This window comes from Arachis ipaensis, chromosome B6 (assembly GCF_059453495.1).
Source record: "Arachis ipaensis isolate K30076 ecotype BB chromosome B6, ASM5945349v1, whole genome shotgun sequence".
NCBI classification, from domain to species: domain Eukaryota; kingdom Viridiplantae; phylum Streptophyta; class Magnoliopsida; order Fabales; family Fabaceae; genus Arachis; species Arachis ipaensis.
The window spans coordinates 151,811,257-151,821,061 of record NC_142441.1 but is presented as its reverse complement, the minus strand read 5'-3'; the positions used below and the strand labels follow the sequence as shown (position 1 = coordinate 151,821,061).

The 9,805-nt window shown below is 32.8% G+C and overlaps 1 protein-coding gene across 3 annotated transcripts; it reads left to right on the top strand.

Moving 5' to 3' along the window:
- Positions 1 to 4,892: 4,892 nt before the first annotated feature.
- On the top strand, positions 4,893 to 9,496 carry LOC107605677 (phosphatidate phosphatase PAH1). 3 transcript variants are annotated; one of them, XM_016307634.3, is made up of 12 exons: positions 4,893 to 5,032; positions 5,514 to 6,223; positions 6,302 to 6,550; positions 6,647 to 6,720; positions 6,835 to 6,919; positions 7,149 to 7,235; positions 7,326 to 7,398; positions 7,522 to 7,565; positions 7,660 to 7,788; positions 8,163 to 8,258; positions 8,546 to 8,652; positions 9,070 to 9,496. In XM_016307634.3, the coding sequence occupies exons 2-11, from the start codon at positions 5,543 to 5,545 to the stop codon at positions 8,591 to 8,593; spliced, it is 1,566 nt and encodes a 521-aa protein (XP_016163120.1). In that variant the 5' UTR covers positions 4,893 to 5,032; positions 5,514 to 5,542; the 3' UTR covers positions 8,594 to 8,652; positions 9,070 to 9,496. The 3 variants fall into 3 exon arrangements, with proteins under 3 accessions (XP_016163120.1, XP_016163122.1, XP_088345442.1); XM_016307636.3 differs by lacking the exon at positions 4,893 to 5,032 and adding an exon at positions 5,157 to 5,331; XM_088489316.1 differs by lacking the exon at positions 4,893 to 5,032 and adding an exon at positions 5,205 to 5,331 and having other exon boundaries at positions 6,302 to 6,508.
- Positions 9,497 to 9,805: the final 309 nt, after the last annotated feature.

Here is a 9,805-nt window from a genome sequence, read left to right as displayed (position 1 = left end):
TCAAGATAGAGAATAAATATATGTCTTGATTTTCTAACTATAGAGTATTTCAAATTCAAGTTTTGGGTTGGGAATAAAGTCTTATTTTATTTTTGGTTAGTGGTTACGATACTTTCAATAAATTACCTTTGTCAGAGGCTCCGAGCAAGTCAAATGATTAATTAGTTGAATTTTTAATATAATAGAGATGAGATGCCAATAATAATTTTATTAATAACTCTCATATGTTAAGTTTACTAAAATTAAGTTAATTAGCCTTATGTCTTTGATAATTAATTTTAGGAACTCGCTAAGCCTAACATACTTGAAGTTTGAATTTATATTAGAAGATAATGAGAGTAAATAGTTAAGTTAGTCTTTGAAAATTACTCGTTTTTTAAATTGGTTCCTAAAAATTTTTTTTTAATGAAATTCATCTTTTAAATATTTTAAATTAGTTATATTAGTCATTCTGTTACATTGTTTGTTAATGGTGTCAAAATTTGTTAATGTGACACCTTAAGTGACACCTAACACACACATGCATAGAAGTCTTAATTGACTATTAACATGATTAGTTTATAAAAGGGTTAAACACTTTTTTCGTCCCTAGACTCTTCCTTTCCTCCGCCGCTGGCACCCACGCCGCCAACGCTCGACCTCACACTCTCCCCCTTAGCCGCCTCCGCCGACACAACGACGGTGTTCCCAGTGGCTCGCCCGGTTATGTTCTTCGAAGCATTCGCTCGAGCTGGGATGTGCGGGTTTGACCATTCCGTTGCCGATTTCCTACGCGTCGCTGTTGCCGTTGCTGCCTCCGGCGCAGCGCATAGCGATTCTGATTCGTCCTCGGTCGTGGTCAACGATGGTATTGCTCGTCGCCAGCATCGTCTTGCTCAACATCTTCTCCTTCTTCGATTCCTCTGTCTCTCTCTCCTTCTGTGTTTTTATTCTTTCTATTCTGCTTCTTCGAAGGCACACGCATTTAGCATCATATCCGTTGCTTCTAGAAGGTCTTCGGCAAGAGTAAAGTCATCAGCTTTAGTGCTCCATGCGTGAGGGGAAAGTGGGTGTTGGGTATTCTAGGGTTTGTTTTGAGGGGAACTGCTCCATTGGTTTCTAGTGGCTTCTGTGTTTTGTTGTTACAGAGAAAAATATTGTGTTTTTGGTTTGTCTTGGTACAAAATATAGAAAAAAAAAATCGTGTTTTGTGGTTTGTTGTTGTTGCAGTAGCTCTATGTTTTATTTCTTGAATTTCAGCCAAATTTTTCTTCCATTTTTTCTTCCTTTTACTTGATTTCTTGGATTTCAATTTGTTTTTCATTCTTTTATTTTTTTCTAATTTTCTTTCTTCTAGTGGAAGTGTGATAGTTAGACTTGTGATTGTTGCTATTGTTGGATTTTTTATTTATTTTATAATTATTGCTCTTGCTGGATTGTTGATGTGGTTAGGGGTTAGTGATGAGGGAGAACAGGAGTCTGAGAAAAAGAGAAAGTAAGAGGCTCAGTGATGATGAAGAAGGAGTTAAGAGGTTAATGGTGAGGGCAAAATAGTATAAGAAATATTGTTTATGAACAAAAGGATGATTTTATAACGTTTTGTAACATTGAGGATGATTTTAATAACAAAAAAAGGTCGGGGACGAATTTGATTTTCACCCCAGTCCAAATTGAGGGATTCCAATACCTCAAATTTTCTTCACAATTAGGTTTTGATTTGATCTAATTTCATAATTTATTATGTTAATAGTTAATTAAAACTGATAGATATGTGTTGGAATGTCATTTAATGTGTCACATTAGCAAATTTGATACCATCAACAAACAAAATAACAGAAGGACTAACAGTCTAACATGACTAATTTAAAATAATTAAAAGACAAATTTAATTAAAAAAAATTTTCGGAGACCAATTTAAAAAATGAGTAATCTTTCAAGGACTAATTTGATCATTTATTTAAAATAATAAAGATGACTCTGACAAATTATTGACATAATTAACAATTATTGATAAAATAATTTAATAATATGATATCAAATTTTTTGTAACTAGAAAACCTAGAATTCCACATTTATTGTCTCTCTATTTTTTAAATAAGGCCAGAATTTTAATCTAAGATAAAAATGTATTTATGCATAATTTAACTAAGATTGAATTCATTTAATTTCTAAACCTAGTAGTTGAAGGAAGATAGAGAAAAAGTCAAAAAGAAGATGAAATAATCCTAAGTTGTAGAGCCCCACACATAATGTGAAAATTAGAAACATACGACCCGGGAAAGTAGGGGTTATTTCTTAATCATAATTATATTGTGAAACTAAAAGAAGGAAATCATTAAATCAATAGATATATAGACGTGATGATGTCAGCATGACAAAATAATGAAAGTTCTTAAACTTTTGTACAACAATTATATGACAAGAGTTCACAAGTCACAACAATGTTTACAAGTGATTATTATGAATTTAATTTTAATGTAACGATCAACTAAAAACTTTTACACGATTATCTTATTATATTAATGTGTTTAAATAAATTTTTAAATAATAAATTTAAAAATTAATTATTTTTGTTGATGTAATAATTATAAAACCAATTAGTTAAATGTATGCTATGATGTCTATACTTTACTGTTATAGTGATTATAGAATTTTAATAACTATTAAAAAGTATTATTAAAATTAAAATAACATATTTTTACCATATAATCATTGTCTTTTAATTTGGATTCAACAAAAGGATAGAAAGTTAAGTCAAACTTAAACCCATTTTTCTTTTAATTCGTAAAAGGGCTTCAAAATATTTTGTACCCATTTTGTTTTTGTATGTTCTTTTTTTTGGGTCAGAGAGAATGGGCCAAGAAACCCAAAGAAGAGAAACAGCAACAAAAAAAACTAAAAAAAAAACTAAAAGCACTACCAATGGCACTGGATCATCTCCAGTGGAAAAAAAAAATTGAATGGTATCGAGTGTTTAGTCTCACATTTTATTGCTTTCTCTCTTTCTTTTATTTTTGGTCCCATTTAGAGAATTAAAGGTGATAGATCACACTTTTTTTTTTGGTTGCCCACCAGCCCGACAGGTCAAGAACTAATCCGTCGCGGATCGCAGCTCCATTTAAGAATCTGCCGCTGGCCAACGAGTTGCTGCATGCACAAGGCGGGATTCGAATCCCCGGCATTTGTTCAAGCGGACGAGTGAGCTGACCACTTGACCAATCCACACTTTATTCTCTTTAAGTGTTAAAAAAATTGGAGAGGATCCATTTCCCTGATATATGCATTAAATTTATACTCTCGTGACACTGAATTGTGGGTCAATATTTGTAAAAGGGCTTCAAAATATTTGGCCCATTTATCCATGAAGCTTGTTGACCAAAAATGGCTATCAATGAGTGGGCCTTTAATTGGGTCCATGTCATACTCTTGTGACGCTGAATTTTGGGCCAATAAGCCTTTTCTAATTTTGTGTGACAATGACATACTCCTGTAATGTTCTATTCAACTAGTGCCAAAGAAAGAAATATTCTCTTCAATTAGTAAATTACAATTTTATATTTAAGCCATGGTGGGGACTACATTATTAGTTTATTACATTAACGGTTGATAAATGACAAGTAAGAGGCAAAATTATATTGTTTTCTTTTTCATAAAATATTTACATTTTTCCTTAAATGAATTTCACACCAAAAAGAAAACATATATTTATCCTTGATAAATAATGTTAACACGCCACTGAACTAGTTCAAGAGCCACCAATTTCTTTAAATTTAAGGCATAAAAGCTTTTATTTTCTAACTTTTTTTCCAAGCTTTTCAGCTAGTGATTCAATCTTCCTCCTAATCGTTCCTTATTGTATTTTTTTTTTTTTTACAAAATATACTCTTGACTCTACTTGAACTCTAAAAGCCTTCTTATTATTTAATGTATTTCTATCAAGTATTATTAGATTAATATTTTTTTTTCTGATGTAACAAGTTATTATGAAATTCAGACGTAATTTTTTCCCTTCTAAAATAACAATTAGCTGAAAATTAAGTTCTACAAAAATATGCGTTTGAAATTTGTTCTTGTAAAGTAAATTGAACTAATTAAATTAATTAGAATATAATCCCTTTTTACTAAGTTAGAATCTAATGATGTTATATACGGTCACGTAAAAAAAAATTACACAAATTACAAAAAAAAAATCTTACATTTATGAAAGTGTTTTTTAAAAGACAATGGTGGAGTGAGTATATAGCATATGATTAGTACATTTTTATAACATTTAATTTTAAAAAATAAATATATTTTTCATATATTGTCCGTATAAAAATAATTTATACAAACAATAAATTGCATATTATTATATAAGTGAAATATTATTTTACCTAAATTATAATCTAAATAAATGAAGTTGATCGATTGATTAAATGAATAAAAAATGCATCTCGCTACGTTACCAACAGTATTTCTGCCAACTTCTGCCAACTCTGATTTATAAAGGTGCTTAATGAAAGTGTCTTTGTAGATGTGTCTAATAAAAATATTTTTTTTATAGCTGTATCTAATAAAAATATCTTTATAAATATATTTTCTAAATGTGTCTCTTTATACATGTATTTAAAATATAATAATTAATTATTATTAATAATAAATTAGCAGATAGTATATTAGCATCCTATACTTTTCCATAAAAAATAAAGCAACAAATTCTAACATCAAATTTGGCAAAAAGAAAGTAAAATGACAACCTAAGCTGAGTTTAGTTGGTTGACCGAAGGAATAAAAATTGAAAATCAAATTAAGTAAAAAAAGACAGAAGACAATAATGTGAATGTGAATGTGATGTTGTTGGAGTTGGACCCTCCATTGAATTGAATTAATTTATGACAAGTCTTTTGCTAAAACTAAACTAAATGGTTTCTATGGTTAAGGAAGGAAAAGCCGCAATATTTTCTTTACCGTAGCTGCATGGGTCCCACCACCATCAAACTCCATCTCTCTCTCAAACTGCCATGTTTTTTGGTTTTCCGCTTTCACCTTCTATTCTCCGACCCCAACACCCACTGTAATTTTTTCAATCTTTTTTCCTTAATCATTTTTATTATTATTATTCATTTGTGGAATCTGATTAAAGCTATAGGGATATTAGGAATATTCTTATTATGCATTTCATGTTCCTGTAAAATGTTGCGGTTGGCACATTGGAATCATTCATATAGAATATTCTTTCATAGTATTGGCGCTTCCTTCTTTTAAGTCATGGGTTGTTGAATTTGATGTTTGAATAATTAATGATGTTTCTCTGTCCAATTTAAGAACTGGGTATTTCTGTGTTTTGGGAAATATATTTGATTTCAACTAAAGGTTGGTTTTTGATGTATAAAGTTGCAATTTTTATGGTTTTTTAAGGAAACTAGAGATACCCTTTTGGCTTTTTTTTTGTGTTTTCTATTGTTGTAATGTTGAGGTTGGTTTGAATTTTGATGCATTCATTTGTGTCTCATTGGAATGATTTTGTTGTTTGAATTTGGATGAATTCATTTTAGGATTGGAGTAACTGCCTTTGGTGGGTGAAATGCAAGCTGTGGAGAGGCTAGGGAGCTTTATCACCCGCGGAGTTTCGACTGTTTCAATGCCGTTCATCCCTTATGGTGGTGCTGTGGACATTGTTGTAGTTCAACAAAAAGATGGCAGCTTCAAGTCCTCTCCTTGGTTCGTTCGATTCGGGAAACTCCACAGGGTTCTCAAGGCTGATGAGAAGAAGGTTAGCATCAGTGTCAATGGATCCAAAGCCGGTTTCCACATGCACATGAACCATAAAGGGGAAGCCTTCTTTTTGAGGGATACACATTGTGAACCACAAGGGGATGAAGATTCCGGATCTAGCGAATCATCGTCGTCCGGCGAAGATGCTGATGTTGTCCTACCATGGGGCAGGAAGAGGAATTTCAAGTCAAAAAGTTGCAAGTTTGATCCGGATGGATCATTTGTAGCTGATATGAATGCCTTGAACAATGATAAGATTGTGAACAGGACTAATTCTCGCGGATCCCGGCTATTTAGGCTTGTGTTGGGGCAAAGGTCATTCAATGGGGAAGTTGATGAAGATGCAGAAGACTTATTAGAACGTGCTGAGATTGCAGCCAACCTTTTGGACCTCAAGTGGTCTACGAATCTGAAATTCGACCAGCTACCTCGTCGAGAAAGAAAGAACACTAGGGGTGGTACCTTGGAGAATGGTTTACATTCATCTAAGGTAAACAACCTGTTTGGTTCTAAATATTTGTGCATAGATTGATTTGGTAGAAAGTCATGCATTGATGTTCTTCTTTAGGTTGATGATTTGCATGCTCAGCAAAGGGATTGTTCTCATAGTGTCCTTGATATGTTTGATGTTGCGGACTTTGAAAAGCTACCTAAATTTCAAAAATCTCGCACCATTAGTGTATATCGGCCACATCGAAAAGCCAACAAGGTTAGGGCAGATACCCCAACATCTGAACAGCTAGCATCCTTGAATCTGCAGGAAGGAAGGAACTTGGTAACCTTTCGTTATTCTACAGCTATGTTGGGGACACAGCAGGTCCTCCTTCTCCTTTATGTTTGTTTCTTTAATTGAAATCTCTATTTTATTATTCTTTCTTGTATGCTAATTTATATTTCTATCATTGAATATCAGATTGATGCTCGGATATATTTGTGGAAATGGAACACCCGCATAGTGATATCGGATGTGGATGGAACAATTACAAGGTGAAGATAGATATCTTGTTGAACAAGAAAGTTTTTATTTAATACATAATACACTCAAGATTCAGATTATGGTGTGACAATGTAAATTTCTTTATCTTATTTCATGTCTTGCAGGTCTGATGTTCTAGGTCAGGTCATGCCTTTAGTCGGAATCGATTGGTCACAAACCGGTGTTGCACATTTATTCTCTGCTATCCAGGTTGGTTCCTCTGTTTCATGTTTTAATTGTTTTTGAGAGTGAAACATGTGAAAACATTTTGTTGCGATATAAGCGACTTTACTGATCATATATGCAACTTGATGGCTTCTATTTAATGGTTCCAATGATTATTTAGTTTAGTTTTATGGGGAGTATTATGATCAAAACTCTCCTTTAGATTGTGACAACAGTCTTATGATTTTTGGTCTGTCTATATCACGCGTCGCAGGATAATGGATACCAACTACTTTTTCTTAGTGCTCGTGCAATTTCTCAAGCCTGTCACACCAGACGATTCCTATTCAACCTTAAACAGGTGATGAATAAATTAAAAAGCATGTTTAAGACCTAAAGAAGTAAAGAGAACAAATTTACATATTGCCTTCTTACTTTTGTTATAATGCAGGATGGGAAAGTATTACCAGATGGTCCGGTCGTCATTTCCCCGGACGGACTTTTTCCTGCTCTGTATCGAGAAGGTCACTAGTCTACACTTCTCTCGTGCAGCTTTGTTTTATGGTTCATTTTTTTCCCTTCAATTACCATGTATGTTCTTGCCATATGAACTATGAAACCTTATCTTTTTTACATCCTATTTTCAGTTATCCGGCGAGCTCCTCATGAATTCAAAATCGCATGCTTAGAGGTCCGCTTCTAGCTGTCGGTTATGATGACAATAGACATTATTCTTTAATAGTTTCTGCATGGTGTTGATTTAATTTGAATTCTGAGGCATGCAGGAAATAAGGGCACTTTTCCCTCCTGATTGCAATCCATTCTATGCTGGTTTCGGAAATAGGGATACTGATGAACTCAGCTACCTTAAGGTTGGAATCCCTAAAGGAAAAATCTTCATAATCAATCCCAGGGTAACTCTTCTTATTATTCTAAAATAGATAATGGAACCTTTATAGTTTATAAAATCTTCAAATTAGTTGACTTTTCCTAAGTTATAAGGACTTGGTTGAGAATTTTGATAAATTATTATAATATTACATGGATTTGTTCAGTTTCATGATTGCATTGTTTAGTAACCATATCCTTATGGTGAGTAAGGACTTGTTTCAAACAATGTATGAGGTTTCAATTACAAACTTCAAAACTATTAGAACTAATCCGGTAAAAGAAACTCAACAAATTTATAGGGACTAACACATTTATTTGATCATAAAGAAATGCTAAAATTTCTTGAAATGTTTTAGGCTTGACAAACTTCCATTGTTATATACGTCTGTGTTTTCAGGGAGAGATTGCTGTAAATTGTTTCGACGCGCAATCATATCCTTCTCTTCATGCCGTTGTAGATGGAATATTCCCCCCGACAGACTCGTCTGAGCAGGTTTACTTATGAAAAAGGAACTTTTATGTCTGTGTGCGCTCGTGTGAATTTCATGCTTTTCCCTTGATCACAATATCAAATACTTAACAGGAGTTTTGATGGGTTGGATCATTTTACATTTGTACTGATATGTGTGTGGCCCTTCTCCGAATTCTGCTTTAAGGCAGGATGCTTGTGCACTAGGCTGCCCTTTTGATATGTATATCTGATTATTGATTAATACAAGTATTTGTTTGGGTAACTTATTTCTTGGGCTTGTTCTTGTTCTTGCCTAAACTTGGTTGTAGGAGGATTTCAATTCATGGAACTGTTTGCGGTTGCCCTCGGTGTCATAAATCTTAGCAGAATTAAATCTCTGTCTAGTTGTGGCTGTGCTGCTTCAGGAATTGTACAGGTAAATACGGTTTTCGGCTTGAAATAATCAGTTTTACTCTGTGATTATATTGACAAGAATTCAAAAGCTACTCATTGCAAAGTATTTGAACTTGTTATTGTTTGTGTATGGTGTGATGTGATTATGTGACTAAATTGGAAAACATGGTGTTTGGATTATTATGTATATTTTGTCCCCATTATTCGTTATCTTAGATTGCGTACTAATTAAATTTAACTGTTGATGATTTCTGGATCCGTCACTGATCACATAATAAGGTCATGTGAAATTTTAACACCCATCTCCGGGTTTGGACTACTATAGGACATTGAATTTCCTAATGTCTTAGAGATATTTGAAAACCTATAGCTATGTTGGTGTATTTTAGTAGTTGTTTAAGCACATTTTGATTAAAATAGAAAATTGTAATTAATGCAGGTGAATCTGTAGCTATGGCCAATGACCACAGCATTGTAAAGATATATGGATTGATTTGTTGGCACTTATCAACACTCCATGGATGGGAGATTTGTGAAGAAGAGAGGAGGAAGTGTCTTCTAACCAATAAGTTCTTCTAACCAATGTCACTATCAAGCACAGCATATAGTATTAGAAAGGGGGGAAACAATAGTGAGAAGAGAGGAGGAAGTGTCTTTTGTTTCTTCTATATTGTACTATGCTCCACTTTATTGTGTTGAGCTATTTTTTTCGGAAAAAAAAAAGAGAGAGAAAATCAGAGGAAGTGTTTTAACACCTGTTTTCTAATTTGTGTGTGATTTTTTGACATAATTTTTTTTCTTTTTTTGTTATGTAAATCAACATTTATATGTATCATTTATGAAAGTGCAGGCTGTATTTTTGGCAAGTTGCCTGTATCTTGCTTCAAAATTAACTTTATGTTCCAAATACCCAAAAAAAAAAAAAGAAGAAAAAATAAGTGTATTCTACCATGGATATTTAAATTAACTTAACAAGTAATGGTTGCCTCATGTTTATAAATAGAGTAAAGTATTGCTTTTTTTTTTTTTTTTCTTTAATGTTTGGGATATGGTCTAAAGTTGTTCTTAACGTTTAAATCGTTCTATTTAAATTTTAAATTCCTAACGTTTTAAAATCATCTCAATATTGTCCTATCATTAGTGATCTGTTAACAAAATTCATGTTAGGACAAAAT